Source organism: Solea senegalensis, linkage group LG15, assembly GCF_019176455.1.
Source record: "Solea senegalensis isolate Sse05_10M linkage group LG15, IFAPA_SoseM_1, whole genome shotgun sequence".
In the NCBI taxonomy this organism is placed as follows: Eukaryota; Metazoa; Chordata; class Actinopteri; order Pleuronectiformes; family Soleidae; genus Solea; species Solea senegalensis.
Genome location: NC_058035.1, coordinates 3,545,010 through 3,562,509, shown reverse-complemented (window position 1 = coordinate 3,562,509; position 17,500 = coordinate 3,545,010). Strand labels below are relative to the sequence as shown.

Genomic DNA, 17,500 nt, shown 5'->3' with positions numbered 1-17,500 from the left:
GAGAGAGTATAAGAAGAAGAAAGCCCAGAAGAAGGTGCTGAGGATGAAGGAGTTGGAGCAAGAGAGGGAGGTACAGAAGTCAAAGTGGCAACAGTTCAACAACAAAGCCTACTCAAAGAACAAGAAAGGACAGGTGAGGTTTTTATTCTGGTTTTCCTTTTTATAAATAGCCCTGACTATATTTGCACTTCAACAATTGCTCTATCATATACATTTTTTTGTTTCTTGTTTAATATTGTCCACAGTAGTGCCTCAGTAGAGAATTCCCGCTGTGGGTTTATATTTAAATCAGGCAGGGAATAAGAATTCCCAGTGTTAAACACAGCGGAATGTACGCTATGTTAAACCCAATATTCAAAATTGTATTTTTCATTAGCACATGTGAAAAAATAAAATCTAGAAATGAAGATATGTAAAGAACAAATAGTGATATTTAAATATGAATATGTTTACATATTCAAGAGAACTGTGGAAAAGCAATTAATTCATTTTAAAGATAGTTGGCAGGTAATTTAATTAGAGAGCAGCTTGGGCTACATTTTTCTGTCTGAGCCTGAGAGAATATTGACCACACCCGACAAATACCCAACACAGTTAGATTAAACTGAAGCATATTCTGATGCCACAAGTTATCGTTACATTTTAGGGGAAGCAACTAAGTGAACACTCACTCATGAGTCAATCACCAGCATTTATTAATATAATAAACATTCAGACTCTTCATTAATTTTTTTTCAATTCTAACTCTGCTGGTAACGAGTTACATAATCCAACCATCTGATTTATTTAAATTTGTTGTGTAGTAAAAGAATAGCCTGTGTGTTGCGTTCACTGTCCTGTCGTAAATAAACTTTGGCTCTAAACCAAGACACAAGTTCAATCACTTTATTAGTTTCTACTTATTGTGACTTATTTTTTGACACATTTTTTTAATGAAGTAATTTTTAAAAAGTGCTGTTTGAATTCATGCAAAAAGAGAACCTGATCTGACCGTACCCTACTGGAACAAACTTGGGTCAAGTATCAATACTCTAAATTTAATATTACTTTTTGCAGCTTTAAAGAAAACATCTGATTTTTACAGTGAATCCACACATTTGCATCTTTAAATGGTCTGAAATAACAGTCATATCATATATTTCTTGTCTGCCAAATTGGAAATGTTATCTGAAATCTGAATTTTTCTTGTTTTTTTTTTTTATTTTCATAGGTCAAGAGGAGCATATTTGCATCTCCAGAAAGCGTAAATGGAAAGGTTGGAGTGGGAACGTGCGGCATTGCCGACAAACCTATGACCCAGTACCACGACACGTCAAAGTACAACGTTAGACATTTAATGCCACAATGACCAAACACGCTCACATGTACATAAAAAAATCCACTGTATACAGGCCGTATCAGTGCTTTCCATTGTGTTTATACATGATTTAAGTTTCCCGGGTAAAAAAAAATTTTAATTGCTCGCACACCATTGTTTGAGATCTTGATGTAGTTTTTCTTATATATATTGTGTAGGTGAAACAAACACGAGTGTTTTCCCCTGCACTAGAACCAGGTCACATGTTATATAAGAACATGAAGTGATGATGTTTAGGAAAAGCCAAAAAGTTTGGGTACAGGTTCAAACCAAGGCCAGTCGCCTGCTCAGATGTGCTGGATTTCACACGTTGACCAGTTCTTGGTGTATCTGAACATTAATAATGATGGTGTTGTACATATATATAACAGTGAAATAAACATTGTTTTGTTTTCAGTTTTTCTCTTAAAAGAGTTGCCTCTGTCTGACTTGGACTGTTTTTTGTTGGGCTTCCATCAGATCCTTTAGGTGGCAGTAAAGACTTGTGTTACTTTCTTTTGTTATGAGCCGAGTGCTGCAACTTTAAACACACCTCCTTTCCCATTAAACTTGCATGCATTTTTTTTGCTTTTTCAGTATATTCAGCCTTGTTGGTTCAGCATAAACAATGAGCTATGTTAACTTCTGTATTCAGCTACAGTGGGTAAGTGAATTCACTAAACCAGCCACTTTATTAGGTACACCAGTTCAGTTGATTAACACACTGCAGCAACTCGGTACATTTATGCATGCGGACATGGTCAAGACGACCTGCTGAAGTTCAAACAGCATCAGAAAGGAGATGAAGGATGATATAAGTGACTTTGAATGTGGTTGTGTTGTTGCCAGACAGGCTGGTCTGAGTATTTCATAAGCTGCACATCTACTGGGATTTTTTTTTGACATAAAACAATTGCAAGGGTTGACTGAGATGGTATGAAAATATGAGAAAATATCCAGTCAGCAGCAGTTCTACAGGCAAATGTGCCTTGTTGATGCCAGAGTTCAGAGGAGAATGACCAGACATGTTTGTAATTCTAGAAAGAAACTCAAACACAAAATTTTCAAGCAGATGAGCTACAGTAGGAAAATACCCCAGATGCCTTGTTGTACCTTTATTGTACGTAAAAGTGGCCAGTTAGTGTTTGTCTCTGAATACAACATGCAGCTTCTCAGTTATGGCCAAAATGACACGTAAAATTGTTGTGATTAAAATACCATGATTGCTTGTGTATTTTTTCAGTGGTCATGAGAACAAAATAGTTTTAATTTAATGTTTGTTTGATTTTCTTGAATCTACCTATCTGCAGGAACACAATGAGCAAGCACGTGGCAACAGTGGAGTAAAAGTGTGTGAATAGCTGCCTCAACTGGTTGTGGTAGGAGAGAGGACAGAAAAGAGGGAAAGTAAGGAGGTAAGTGAAGGAGAGGTGGGTGAAAAGAAGAAGAAGCAAAGAAGATAAATTATCATCAGCACTATCATCTTGTCAAGGGTGTGACATCATGCCTATTTCCCTAATGACATCTGGAATTTGTTGCAGCTTGCTCCTTGTGTAACCCTCAGAAAAGGTCAAGTGGTAGACGAAGGACGAAGAATAAGCCCTGATCTTAACATCAATGGTCGGCTTAACACACACAAAAAGACAACGCTGCTTTATGACTCAGTAGTAGAGGTTTATTAAGATTCCAGGGACAGTTAACAGGAACTGTAACCAAGTATTTAACAGGGGAGCAGTAGTGCATGTTTTAAATAACACCAAAAAAACATGATAAGAAGTCAAAAGTCTCCTTAAATGGCTGATGAAGCACAAGAGAAAACATTCAAGGCTGTGCTTCAACATATTCCCTTCACAAAAGTCTTTTTTCATAGTGCATTTATAGTTTCCCAAACAGGTTTGGGTGGGGAAAAAAGACCTGTAACGAGGAACTTTGTGCAAGAGTCATTTACCCATGTTAAGACACAGTTTGGTGTGGTGATTTTAATCAAGATTAGGACGTGGACCAGAGGAATTGTAGATTCGAGGTCATATCAAAAATGGTGATGGGACATATCGTCTAAACCAGTGGTTACCAAAACTCTGGGTCGAAGCCCACAGATGGGACGTGGGACAAAGCAAATTTGCTTTGAGAAAACTATATACCTTTCAGTTAATATTTATCTGTGTTTTAAACAAAATGAAGTCGTTGTTCAACTTGTGATTGTTTTAGCGCTGCAACTAACAATTATTTACATAATTGATTAATCTGGGTTATTTTCTCGATTAATCGAGTACTTAGGGCTCCGTGAAATACCAAAATATTTGTTGATCTGTGTTTACCAGACCGGGAAATTATGTCTTTTTTTGTCCACAAACCAAAATGATTCAGTTCGGTTTAATGGTTTCTTTCTCATATGGAGCAAAGAAACCAGAAAATATTCACATTTAAGAAGCAGATAAATCAGAAAGCCAGTTAGCTGGTGATCGATTAATAAACAGATTAATTGAATACTTGTTGGAGCCCCTGATCGTTTGCCATCTTTAGAAAGTGGCTCCCCTTACAGAAATGTTGGTAAACACTGGTCTAAAATGGATTTAAACATGTCAACAGTGCAATCTTACGTGTCAAAATATTCATAATTGATTATTATCATTATTATTATTATTGTTATCACAGGGAAGACTCTAAAGGATTTCAACTTGTTCTTTTTCCCGCAACTCCACAAACAAAAAAGAATACATTAATATTATTAATATTATTATTACATTGAAGTCTAAAGCAAAATTGTATTGTGTAGTGATTATGTTGTTCATGCTACAGACGTTTTTCATTCGACTCGTCAAATCCAAAGCACGTAACAACATTATAAAAGGCTACATTCAATACACATGCACCACATTAATTCAATTTGTTTTTTTCAACAATTACAATCATTTTTTTTTTACTCCTGGTTATTATTAATAAACACATTATACTACTATTGAGCACGTTGAGAACTAGCAAAAGTGTCTTTTTGTGTCGGAGGAACGCCAGTGCCGACATCAAAAGGAATTAAAACTACTACGTGTTATTGCTCGAGCCTTGTGCTTGGACAAGTGCGGCGGTAGGTTATTAACGTCTAAAAGAAAAAGAAAACTGCAGTCGACTTATGCGCACAGTGTCAGAGACGCTTCATTCTTACGCCAGAACACCACTGAGTGATGACGCAGTGGCGCCTCAGTGGGGACTGATTCCGTCCATGTCAAGTCATTTTGGTTTAAAAAGAAAACAAAATTTTAACAGTACTTACCCCCATTCAAGCATGGCTAAGTTCTAGCGACTAGTAGAATTAAATATACCAAAAATAAATACTATAATCATATGCAAAATAAATTAGGATAACAAAGGTGGACCGCACCACCTGTTCTGTTTGGATGTGACTTGTGTTGTATCGGTCACGGTAGATAGGGGACGCCGCGTTGGGTCAGTGATGGTCACGGGTCCTAAAGCAGAGGTTACACACACGTGTAATACACATTTTGGAATGCAGACGTTAATAGCCCTTTCCACTGACAAGAAGTGCCGTCTGGATATTAATATCCAAGAAAGGGGCTTTTCTTTTTTTTTTAACAAGGCAAATGGCGCAAACTTCCTCAATAATGAGTTCCTAGCTGGTACTGGGTTTGTGTGTGTGTGTGCGTGCTTGCTGGTTTCAGATGATAAACTTGACTAGATTTAGAGTTTCCAGTTCAGTGATTGTGGGTCCTCTACAGGGTCCGTACTGAGTGCAGATATAAGGCCTTCGACTGCAGCCAAAATTGGATTTGTAAGCATATTTGACGAGAATCTGATCTTCCTGACCAACTTTGTTCTGTCTGATCTGCGTGTGTGTGTCCATATTGACATAATCTAGTCTAGTCTTCCACATGGATTTCTATAGCTACAGGTCACGCTCCGGGAAAATAAGGAGTCTAAACAAAATGGACGACAGAAATCTGTGCCTGTTTCTGTCCCAAATGCTTATGTGGAGCCACAACGCAAAATTCTTCCTGATTTTTTTAAACCATTCTCTCGGAATCAACTTCCGTCTCACTGGAGCTAAACCGCTGTTGTTGTTGTTCGAGTGATGCAGAAGACACTTTGAAATCCTCTCTGAGCGACTAAGATGTTCAGATTGAAATGGATCTGTAAAAATCCCAAAAAAGCCTTTGGAAAAATCAGATCTCACATCTTTTTTTAGATGGCCAAAAAAATATCAAGCTAGAAACAGTCTGGATATGCTTAAAAATCCCATTTGGGCTGCAGTCTAAAAAAGGTCTAAGTGATTCAAGTTTGCTGTAGGTAAAGGGAGATTCAGTTGACTCGGTGAAGTCGTTAAAATTAAGAAATTACACTACATGGACAAAAGTATTTGGCCAAACCTGTAGATTCTTGGTCTAGTGAGAGACAATCTTAATGTTTTGAGCAAACAAAGCCATTTTGGAGAATGCTTTGCTTCCAAATTTGCAGCAACAGTTTGAGGAACTATTCCAACATCCAAGGACTATAAAGACATGGTTTGTGGAAGAACTTGACTGGCCCCGCACAAAGCCCTGACCTCAACCCCATCGAGCAACTTTGGGATGGACTGGAACAGAGAGTGAGCAAGGTCTTCTCGTCCAACATCAGTGCCTGACCTCATAAGTTCTCTACAGAATGAATGGACACAAATTCCAAGACGCGTAGCTGCAAAAGGGGGACCAACTCCATCCAAGTACTGTATGTATTTGTCATTACAGTCACTGTTGGTGTAATGGTCAAGTCTCCAAATACTTTTGTCCATATAGTGTACAGTATATTGCCAGTGAGGATGAATTTGAGGCTGACATGAAAAATGGAGGAGCTCCTTGGCTTTTGTAAGGGCCTGGTCATACTTGTATAGAGCCCACGTGGACCGCAGAGATGGACAGATGGCGAAATGTAAGTCACATGGACTCTAGACGTGAAAACTATGACCCAGGCCTAAGGAGAGGATTTAAAAACCGCTAGACCCCATTCATACCTGGTATTAGTGTCAGTCCTCCAGTGATCCAATCGCACGCAGATAAAGTTAATGCTGTGTTCCATTTAAAAAGTAAGTCGAAAGTTCGTCATGGTTCTCTCTAGTTTTTCTTCAGGGGACAGATTGAGTCTGTGCAGCCCAGGAACAAGACCAAATGCTTCCTAAAATTATTTTTCTTGTGATATGTAGACACATACAGCACAGATTTAGGAGCGATCAGAACTGTACTTAATTCCATTTGCGTTTTATGTACATACCAGATCTGAACAGGGTCTATGAGACGGAGTTGGACTTAAGGCTGGATCTAGGGCGAGAACTAGGTGAGAAGGGGGCTGGTTTTTGTGATGTTAGTTTAAATTAAACTGTCAAGGACAATGTATGGAGCTGTAAGCTGGTACTTGGGAAGATGAGAGCTCTAAGCTGTAGTGAATGTACTGTATGTATGTTTGTATTTATGTACTGTATGTAGGCTGGTGTTTTCAGGCAGAGAAGGCCAGTTTTAGACTGCACGTGGAGTATCCCTCGTCACTGGCCGAGCTCTGCCGGCTGCTGTGGTCGTCCAGGTCACTTGCACCACTGGTGCTTACGCTGTCCATTTCTCCATGGGAGAACTCAGTGCTTTCCACATCCACTTCAATTTCCTCTGTACCAAGAATGAACAAAAAGCAAAGGTTAATCATCTAAATAATTCATGAAAATCTACAAGCATTTCTGAGCACTGCACACTGGTGCCCACAGCAAGTCACCTATCAAGTGAAGTATTGTACAGTTATGAAATTAAAAGACCAACCTCCCTTGCACAATAGATAGATACATGTTCACTGCTTTATTTTGCACTTCCCGGCAGCCTTCTGTGCTTAGAAACTTAAGTTTAATGTTGCTTTGTAAACTAGTCACTCCCAGCACCAAAGTCCATACATGGCAGACAGGTATCATTGATCCACAAATGTCTCCATCCGTAAGTTCAAATGTATAATTTTGTGACTTCTGTGTTTAAAATCTTTTGTTTAGTTTTACCTACGTCACAGAAAATTGCCAAAAGCCGGCAGCTCCAGTATCTACAAGAGCTAAAATTGATGATTTTCTCTATGGAATTTGGTGTGGGGGAGGGAGTGTTTGACAAACATGTGTTTCCATTCAGAAAAGGTTGTTTGAAGGTGAGATAAAACAGTTAACTAAGCAGATGAATATTTGAAACTTTTGTTAAGTGGCTAAAATCTGTTTTTCTTGTGTCTCCATTGGCATTTATGTTTTTATTCAAAGCAAGGGTCCATGTTGAGCTGGTTCTTGGTGCTGTCAGTCACAGGACCACACTTTAAAAGACCCGACCATCAACAGTGACAGTGCTGCAAAGGCTCTCACCTCGGTCAGACTCTGAGCGGTCGGAGAACGTCCGTGAGTCCAGGCTGTCTGTGCGGACCCTCTCTCCGTGAGTCTGGAGCTGGGAGAGCTGCCTCTGCAGATGCCTCTGCTCTCGCTCTAAGTTCTCCAGCTGGTGCAGACTCCTGCGGTCCACCTCTTCAAGTTTCTAAACACAGACACGTACAAGAGTTAAAGGTCTGGTGTGGGTGTTAGTGGCAGAAACTGAATATACTACACCACAAATATCTCTGGGTAAGTAAATCATTAAACTGTTTGGTTTCCGTAGCATTTTTATATGCACTTAAAGCAGTTGCTTTGATTTAATGAGGCCACCATCTTGTGCTGCCATGTTTCTACAGAAGTCTGAATGTGCAAGTATTACATTACATTACATGTAATTCAGCAGATACAGTGATTGTGATATTTTCCATATCGCTTTTGGCTTTTAGCATATAATTCTATAACTGATGTTACAAATAAACTCTTCGTGGATTATAAAAAAAAAAAGAAATTCAGTCCACTAGAGGGTGCCATGTGCTTACTCTCACTAGAGGCATTGTGTGAGTATATCGCAATATATAATTTTGGGATAATATGGTATCATGACTTAAATATTGTTATACTAACGTATTGTAACTTAAATATGATAATATCGTATTGTAACATAAATATTGTGATAATATTATATTGAAACTTAAATATCGTAATAATATGGTATCATGACTTAAATATCATTATTAATATCATATTGTAACTGAAATATTGTGATAAAATCATAGCATGACTTAAATATCATTATTAATATCATATTGTGTCTTAATATTTAAGTCATGATACGATATTATCATGACTTAAATATTGAGATTGTATTGTGACTTAAATGTGGCGTTCTCCGTTTGTTACAATTATTCAGTTTTACCATTAGACGGCACTAATTTACAGACATTCATTTTTAATTTGACTGCAGAAACTGTGTGTCTCCAGTGAAACACAGCTGGTGTTTATGTGAATGACTTTTGCTTTTGATTACATAATTTTTACTGCCTGTATGAGAAGGTAGTAAAGTAATAAGCCGTGCAGTAATTTGATGTTAATGCATAGTTATTGCTGCCACACCCTGTGCCCTCTGATCAATTATACAGCAACTGCAGGAGAGCATGTTTCTGATTGGATTTTTATAAAGTAATAGATTCTCTAGTCTCTGTGAGAAAGAAGAAGAACTTCACCGCTTTCAGTTTCCCCGAGAGTGCAAAGGTCATTCAGAATCAGTGCTGCTGATCAGTTACAGCAAAGTCCACACACTTTATGTGCTTATTAAAAATATATATAAATGGTGAAATTAATAAATTACCAGTGTTCTGACGATGCACTATGAACCTCATTTGCAGAGAAGTGATCCAATCACCAAACTGATTAAATTAAGAGTTAAATCATTTTGGTTTGTGGACAACACAAGACATTCGAGAACATCATCATTTACAGGTTTGAGCAACAATTTGTTCCCACATTTTCTGACATTTTACAGACTAAACCATTAGAAAAAGAGAGAAAATAATCCTTAGTTGCAGCCTTATTGTGTTCCCATTTTGACGTCCCTTTAGCAAATGATATTACATTGTTTTTTGGTTGATTCTTGAACTAACGTTTCCTACGATGTAATACAATAATGTTTTTGCAGCACAATAGACTTTAGTGACTTTATTTATTTGTCTTTTTTGTCACATCCTGATTCTGTGCAGCTTCACACTGGCTGCACTTGCTCTACTACACAACGTCTGCTTCTATAAATACAAGCCAGCGGTTACGAGCCACATTTCCTGGACTTCAAACGGGGGAGTCCAAAGTCAACAGTTGACATCATGGATATTTATCCATTACACCCCCACACACACACACACATACACACACGTACACACACTCTGTGGTAAACTCCCACACAACACAGCCTGGAGGACTGCTTTCATATTTCAGCCCTCAGCTGCTTCCCACTGATTCTCTCTGCAGGAGTCTGAACAGACTGAGAGAGGACGAAAGGTAGAGATATTACAGGAAAAAAGAAAATCTGGCTTGGATCGCACGATGCTACAGAATTATTTGAACCTAATGTCAGACACACTGGTTGGGGGGTCCATTTAGACAGACAGTCGGTTCACGCAGGACGGACGTGGTGCTCTCAAGACCAAGGGTGCAACAAAAAGACGGAATCAAATACGTGACAATCGAGATAGTTCCTCTAACAGCCACTGACAGATTCGTTCAGAAAGAAAAACTGACATAACTATAACGTATAACTATAACACAAAGTTTGTGAATCAGCATCTTTGTCACCAGAGAGGAGAGGGTTGGAAAAAACACATTTATGTAGTTTCCATTTTTTGGCCTGATTTTGCACATTGAGACAAAGACTCAAACAAATGTTATTCTTAATGTGTTTTATACTGTTCACATTTCAAATCTATGTAGACATAAATAACCCTCTCACACCGGCAGGGATCCGTGTCGTGTTCTCAAATCCAGAAAAAAAATTGGTTTCAGAACCTGAAAACTTGATTCTCAGCTGGAACCAAGTGACATAGTTAGTGGGCATGTCATATTTGTTTGGAGGCTCCAGAACGGCATCAGAGCCAGAACCAGAACTGTGTCTGTCAAAAAGCACTAACAGAGAGAGAAACACTGTGACCACACAGACAAGAACGAGCTGTGGTGGTGCAGTGCAGCTGACCATGTGTGGAACAATCACTCATCTGTTCATTCAAAGTAAATCTAGTGTCTGTTTCTCTTCCCCTTATTTTTTTATGATTCACTTTCACTGTCACTCTTCAACACTTATTTATTTCTTCTTCACTCCCGCATCTGAAGTCTCTGAGGATAGGACGTGTTCTAGTGATATCCAGTGTCTTTTCTTTTCAGACTGACTTTAGTTACTTTTCACCGACAGCAGTTGGCAACACTGCCAAACAATCTCCAAACACACAAGCATGTGATGAAGATGACGGCGACAAATGACGTAGGGTTTTTCAAAAAATACCGTTTCTCCAAAATGCTGTTTTTGGAGAAAAACACGGTAAAAAACAACTTTGCATATTTGCCGACACCAGGCATGTCCAAAGTCTGGCCCAAGGCCCAGTTACAGCCCTCAGTGAGTTTTTGTACGGCCCGCAGCTCCCTCGTTAAAATGTGTCGACATCGAGGCATGGATGGCGTTAAACTTCCTGCGTTTCAGTGACACTTCTTGTGAGTGATGCTACTGACACCAAGCTCGCTGACCTTGGCTCATTGCCGAAACTTCCATTTATTTGTTAGTCTGTTTATTCATTTATTTAACTACTACTATACCACACTTTGGTCAACATGCTGTTGTTTTTGAATGTGCTTTTATAAATAAGTTGGATTGGACTGAATCTGAATTTATTCGTTTTTAATCGGAGAGAAATGTTCCAAAAATATTAGAATTTTCCTTCTTGTGTCAGACAGTAACATGTTTTTGTTTTTTTTGTGCAGCAGTCTGTAGCTTCAGGAGGAAAAAAGACTGTGCGAGCTGTGAGACGACACACAGAACAAGGTCAGACTATTGACTTGTAAGGATCATGTTTTGTAAGCCGTCGCTATGGATTCATAATTGGATCTTAAACTGTAATCAAACAGATACTCTGTGTTGTACTCCACCATAAATCTTCATAGATCCTGTACATGAGGCACCTTCTCTTTTTCCTCTGCGCTTTGTGTTTGTGTTACACACAGGGATTCTAATTCTTATTTATATTTTCTTTAGCACCACACCTTGATATGTGCTTTGGCCTTGTTGAGGAGTCCCAGCGTGGTGTGCCGACTGCAGTCTGGTCCCAGAGGGATGAGAGACTTCAACCTCTCCAAACACAGGCGGAGGTGTGCTCGTCTGTGGAGAGGAAACACACATAAGCATCCAGGATCACAACCAGAGTCACAATCTGGGTTTTAGAGCCAAGAAGGTATTAAAAAAAAAAGCACATGGAAAACACAGCAACAAGAGAAATGCCAATAAAAAAGACAGGCTATATAAAGATTATGGTCCAGTATGTAACACTATAAGTGTCTAATTTGGTTTTCATAGCCTTACATTAAAGCTTTTATAATACTTGACGTAAAGGTCTTCTTTTACAGAAGCTTACGCTGCAAATTAAGAATAATCCAATCCAACTTTATTGGTAAAGCACATTAAAAACAGCCACAGTGGAACCAAAGTGCTGTACAGAATAATAATTAAAAGACACAGTAAATAAAAGGCATAGAAGGAAGACACATGTGGTGCTAAGATACAACTAACAAATCTAAAATAAATTAAAAAACCATAAAACCACCACAGATCAAATGAAAAAATAAATTAAATTAAATACAAATAACATCAACAACTTTAACAGTGTCAAAGGGCAATAATAAATAACCCCATCTATATGGTCTTCAAAGGCCACCGTAGCTCCCTGACACACCTGGCTAAAAGTTGAGCAGTCCTACATTCTTGCAATCTGCAATTTCATCATTAGGTGTCACTAATTCTTACACAGCAGTTTAAATTAATAAAGGAAAAACAGTTGTACAAGAGTTAGCAAGAGGAAGTTAAGTCAAATTAGTCAGATAAAGTGTCCATAAAGTGTCAAAAAATATCTCAAAATTCATTTAGTTTAAATAACTCCTTCATTATATGAAGCAAATAAAGTAGAAAATATTCACATTGAGTTATTATTAAAACACTCAAACCGACTAATCAGTTATTAAAATACTTAATTCAGTAATCAATTAATAATTAAAAAAGATTAAGATTAAAAAATGAATAATCAAGTAATTGATTAACTGTTGCAGCCCTCGTGGAATATAAAGAACATTAGAGCTGCAACTAACAATTATTTTTTTCATAATTGACTGTTGATTATTTCTTTCTTTGTTTGGTCCATAAAATGTTGAAAAATTGTTGATCAGTGTTTCTCAAAACTTGGAAATAATGATATTCTCAAATGTCTTGTTTTATCCACAAACTAAAATGATTACATTTTAATGATTTCTTAGTTATACGGAGCAAAGAAATTAGAAAATGTTCACATTCAAGAAGCTGAAAAGTCTGAAAACTTGTTATTTTTAAAAAACTCAAAATAGTTAACAATTCATTTTGTAATCAATTAATAATTAAAAGATATTTGCAGCCCTATATTTTATTTTCACTTTTATCAGTAGTTAAAGTAATCGATAACTGGACTGGACCTGATCACAGTCACAGTAGTATTGACAAACTTGATTTGTTTAGTCATGAAACTCACACACATGAATGTGTCTGACCACACATTTAAAAGCTGCTGAGTGAGGTCCGTGTTTGTGCTCCTGTGCTCTGTGTGGATGCACAAACCCTCTGCCCTTTTCAAATATGGAGGAAAATGTAGGTCAAACTGTGATGTCACCTCCTCTCCCTGCAGTGGGGGCCACCATTTTGTAACCAAAAAAAAGGGAAAACAATCGAGCATAAATTTTGAATTTTCACCATTTTTACTCATCAAGTGAATATTCATTGTCAGGATTGCACTGCATTCACCCTGACATTTGCTTCCCCATGCAAAGCAGATGCTGCCACATCCTGGAGCTACAGAACCAGACTGCTGCTGCTGCTGCCTTTATTCGACGTGTGCAGCTGAGAATCTCTCAGGAAGGAGCCCCGTTGTCTGGAAACAGACGGTTCCCGTTTGCTGACGGGGGATTTGTCTGCATGTCCTCCAGGAACAGAGCTGCTGTTACTGAGGCTGCAGCACACACCTCCCACCCTCCCCTTTTTTATATTTGCCTTGCAAAACACACACACACAGCCTTTATTGGATTCCAATGATGATTTATAGACGTGCAGTGTGTCTCGTTTTTGAAATTTTATTTCAAGAATAAAACATGAGGTGCTTCATGACACTATAGGTAAGATGCTATAAGATCGAGGCAGCTATAGCGTTATTTTAGACATTCCTCATGGCAGAGCCGGCGAAGAAGAAGCAGAGGAAACCGTTGTTGGAGGAAAACAACAGTCGTTTTTCAAATGACGAGAATTGAAATACACAGGTATGCAAAATAGATGCTGATCGGCATGGACAAGGCTCCACGGCTTGTGTTCGCCGGCTCCGTTGAAAACAAATGCACAGGGGAAGGGAGACGGGAGACAATTGATGTCAATGTTACAATGTTTACGTGGTGTGATGAAAATATGTACTCCAAAACTGTAGGGGGCGCTCCGTAGAAAAAAGTGACCAGACTTGCAAAGTCCTACTTTAACTGGTCCATGTAAATATGAACATGTTTGTCCTTTTTAGCCTCACTCCTCCACAATTTTAAAAAATATTGTATTTATTTTTACTGCTTTTATATCCTTAAATGTTCTTGCTCCGCCCCCTCTCTGAGGTCAGCTGATCAGCTGCTCCTGACAGAGTGGAGCTGTTCTTCTCCTTGACCTTTGACACTCTTTAAGTTGCTTGACATTTTATTGTATTTGTGTTGTTTTTTTATTGTGTGTTTTATGTCTTTTAATTTGTTTTAACACATGTTTTATTGCCTTTATTTTACAGCTTTTATGCTCTACAAATAAAGTTGAATTGTATTATCAGTTCTGGACTCATCATAAACGTGTCCACACAAACTTCCTCATCCATGTATCTGTACTCACCTATTCTTCTCCAGTTCATTGTGTGCTGACCTGTTGGAATCATGAAAACAAAATTAAAAGCCACATAAGGTACAGTATTTTACTTCACATATTCACACCAAGGGATTTTTTTTAAAATCATCACATGACACAAACCTATTGTGAATATTGTCCAGTTTCCTGTTTTTGAATTTCCGTTGTTTCTGTTGATGTGCAGACTGGGCTTCAGGATATAATGAAGCATAACCATGTTCACATTCTGGTGATGGAAAAATAAAAAGAGTTTAAGAATTATAATTAAAACAAAGGAAAAGGAAAATACCCTTTGTGTGAGTGTAACATTAATATAGACAGATAGCAATAATAATAATGCAAAGGAAAGAGAAGAAGGAGGCAGTATTTAAATGGCTGTAAAACAATTTATAATACTGAAAAACATTCATATTAACACACACGTGTACTTATTTTTCATCTGTGACAAACATTAATGTTGTAAATTGCTGTGTAACTTTGATTAATCTGTGCTTAAAACACATTAAAAAAGCACAAGACTGGGAAACCATGCTAAACTAGCATTAAGGCTGCTCGGCCTACACTTCCCATGAACCCTCCAAGAATAGTGAAAAACAACAACAATTATAATAGTAATACCTTTATGTATATATCTTAGTACAATATGCAGTGTTAAATCATAAAATATAGTAAAATAAAACAGAAAATAAAGCCAAACACATCATAAAAGTATTATACAGATGTCTACTGTCCCTCCTAAGAAAAAAACATTCATATTTAGTACACTTGTACTTGTTTTTAATCCGTGACAAACATTAATGTTGTAAATTGTGTGCAATTTCGATTAATCCGCGTTTAAAACGCGTTGAAAGAGCACAACACTGGGTGAAACTAGCATGAAAGCGTGTTCGACCTACACTTCCCATGAACCCTCCGCGCTTTCCCAGTAACACGTGACGTCGCCGCGCGAGGCCGCCTGTGATTGGCTTGTGCTCCGTGACTCGCGCTGGGAACATGTGTGGCGACCAATGAGAACTTTACAATTAGTTCCATGTGGAAACCATGTGAACAACACACACAAGGAAGGAAGGAAACTGCTGCTGCACCAGCTGCTGCTGCTAATGATAATAACAATAATAATAATAATGACGATAATTTTGACATTAAAAGACACTAAATTAGAATAAATGAGAATTTAACTACATTTATGAATGAAAAGAGGCTCCGTGAATGCAACATTTAGAGGTTGTTTTTTGGGGGTTAAATGCACGTGATATTTTCTGCATTAAAGTGAGATGGCAGATTAAGATTGTTAACTCAATGTGAAAAAATACAATTCAATTTATTGCAGGACCTGATTAATGGATTTTCAATGTGTTTTAACGCATTTTACTCCCGAATTTATGACTTCTTTTTATTCAATTGTACATTTTCATACACTTTTTTTTTTTTTAAATTAAATGTTAATATTTTACGTGAGTTCATATGAGTTTAGATTAAGTACCGGGTGAGACTGGATAGGCTGCTTCGCGTGTCCGCTGCTGTGTGCGTCTTTTGTCGCCTCTATTGTTGTCTGCTCGCTGCATATTATACATGTTATTACATGCACACACGCGCGCACACACACACAGGTCGACTTACTTCCGCTGTTCTTCTCCACATTCTCTATATAATCCGCCGCATCAAGCAGCACCTGCACGTTCTGCATAAAAGTGCCGATCTGGTCCATTGCGGCACATTTGGAGTAGAAAAAGGAATAGTCTGTGAAATCCTGCGGGTCCACGGACGCGTCAGACTCGGACAGCAGCTCCTCGGCTTTGACCAGCTGCTGCTCGCTGTGCTGGCGCACGAATTTCACCATTTTTCCTCTCTTCTTTCTTTTTCTCTTTCTGTCTTTCTTTCTATCTTTTCTGAGTGTCTTTTATCTTTGAGGCTTTTATTCTGGAGCTGCAGCTTCCTCTGTGCAGATGAGAGTGGAGTGGAATGAGGCAGAGCTGCTGGATGGAAGCGCGCACACACACACACACACACGCACAGTCTTCGTTTTTAGCCTCAGCCACTTGCCCTAGTTGGTTGGATAATCCCTCCCACTAACGCAGGCACATTGTGCTCATTGTCAGCGGTGGCGACGATAAATCCTCATTATCGATAGAGCAGGAAGGAAGAATAATAATAATTTGACAAATGACACATGACAATGTGCTGTGATATCACACGTGCTTTTATATTCTGACAATCTGTGCTCGTTTAATTCACTGCACCAGGTGTGAAATCATAGGAACACGGTTTTCTGTCACAGTTATTGTCAGCAAAAGAATTGTGAGTTGCGATATTATTGCAAAAAATAAACATTTATTTTTCAGCAGGCATTTTTCCATCACATCATATTGCCCATACTTGTAAGATTTTGAGAAATGTGCTTACATTCACAGACACAGAGGAAACAATTGTTGCTAATGTTACAAAAAACATTCTGCTTAAAGTTTTACACCACTACATAGCCGTGTTACTAAGGTTACAAAAAGAATACTGTGATGTGAAAAAGTGTGAGGATGTTCCATAAACATGTAACTAGTGTTACAAAAACATAACTTATGTCACAAAAAGTTTATATCACTTAAAGTTTTGTTGTGATTGTCGTACATTTCTGAAACCCAACATGACAAAAACATTTTTGTCACCAGAAAAATGTCATAATGTTCCAAAAGCATAATTTTATTTTACCGAAAAGTGTCGCAAAATGTGATAATGTCGTAGTGATTTTGGACTTTTGTCAATTTTTTTTTTTTCAAACATACTATAGTATGACTTTTGTGTCAAAATTTGGATGACATACTATAGTATGACTTTTTTATTGAATTTTGGACGACATACTACAGTATGGCTTTTTTTGTCAAATTTTGGACGACATACTAACCTTGGACTTTTTTTGTCAAATTTTGGACAATATACTATAGTATGACTTTTTTGTCAAAATTTGGACGACATGCTATACTATGACTTTTATGTCAAAATTACGACATAGTAAAGTATGACTTTTTTTGTCAAATTTTAAACAACATACTAACCTTGGACTTTTTTTTGTCAAATTTTGGACAATATACTTTAGTATGACTTTTTTGTCAAATTGTGGACGACATATTATAGT

General features: G+C 37.8%; 2 protein-coding genes and 1 long non-coding RNA gene across 4 annotated transcripts in view; 2 read left to right on the top strand and 1 right to left on the bottom strand.

Moving 5' to 3' along the window:
• smndc1 (survival motor neuron domain containing 1) overlaps positions 1-1,753 on the top strand; it is a 4,817-nt gene extending 3,064 nt beyond the window's left edge. Inside the window, exons 5-6 of the mRNA XM_044046573.1 lie at positions 1-133; positions 1,211-1,753. The exon at positions 1-133 is cut by the window's left edge and continues 21 nt beyond it. Coding sequence (XP_043902508.1) covers positions 1-133; positions 1,211-1,348 — 271 coding nt within the window. The 3' untranslated portion in view covers positions 1,349-1,753. The remainder of the gene's footprint in view (positions 134-1,210) is intronic.
• A 5,056-nt stretch (positions 1,754-6,809) lies between these two features.
• On the bottom strand, positions 6,810-16,409 carry LOC122782281 (max-interacting protein 1-like). Its single transcript, XM_044046572.1, has 6 exons — positions 15,994-16,409; positions 14,497-14,599; positions 14,362-14,391; positions 11,478-11,592; positions 7,698-7,863; positions 6,810-6,978 (listed from the first exon to the last, which is right to left on the bottom strand). Exons 1-6 carry the CDS (start codon positions 16,211-16,213, stop codon positions 6,815-6,817), a joined length of 798 nt encoding a protein of 265 aa, XP_043902507.1. The 5' UTR covers positions 16,214-16,409; the 3' UTR covers positions 6,810-6,814.
• On the top strand, positions 7,824-13,904 carry LOC122782282. Of its 2 annotated transcripts, none has more exons than XR_006361902.1 (4): positions 7,824-7,949; positions 11,199-11,259; positions 11,470-11,665; positions 13,284-13,904. It is a non-coding gene; the product is annotated as an uncharacterized LOC122782282 (long non-coding RNA). The 2 variants fall into 2 exon arrangements; XR_006361903.1 differs by having other exon boundaries at positions 13,281-13,904.
• Positions 16,410-17,500: the final 1,091 nt, after the last annotated feature.

Coding starts and splice junctions, on each gene's coding strand:
- LOC122782281 (XM_044046572.1), bottom strand. CDS start 16,213: ATGGTGAAATTCGTGCGCCAGCACAGCGAGCAGCAGCTGGTCAAAGCC. Junction 11,593..14,361: donor AATGAACTGGAGAAGAATAG/GTGAGTACAGAT, acceptor TCCTCTCCACAG/ACGAGCACACCTCCGCCTGT. Junction 7,864..11,477: donor AGGCCAAAGCACATATCAAG/GTGTGGTGCTAA, acceptor GTCTGTGTTTAG/AAACTTGAAGAGGTGGACCG.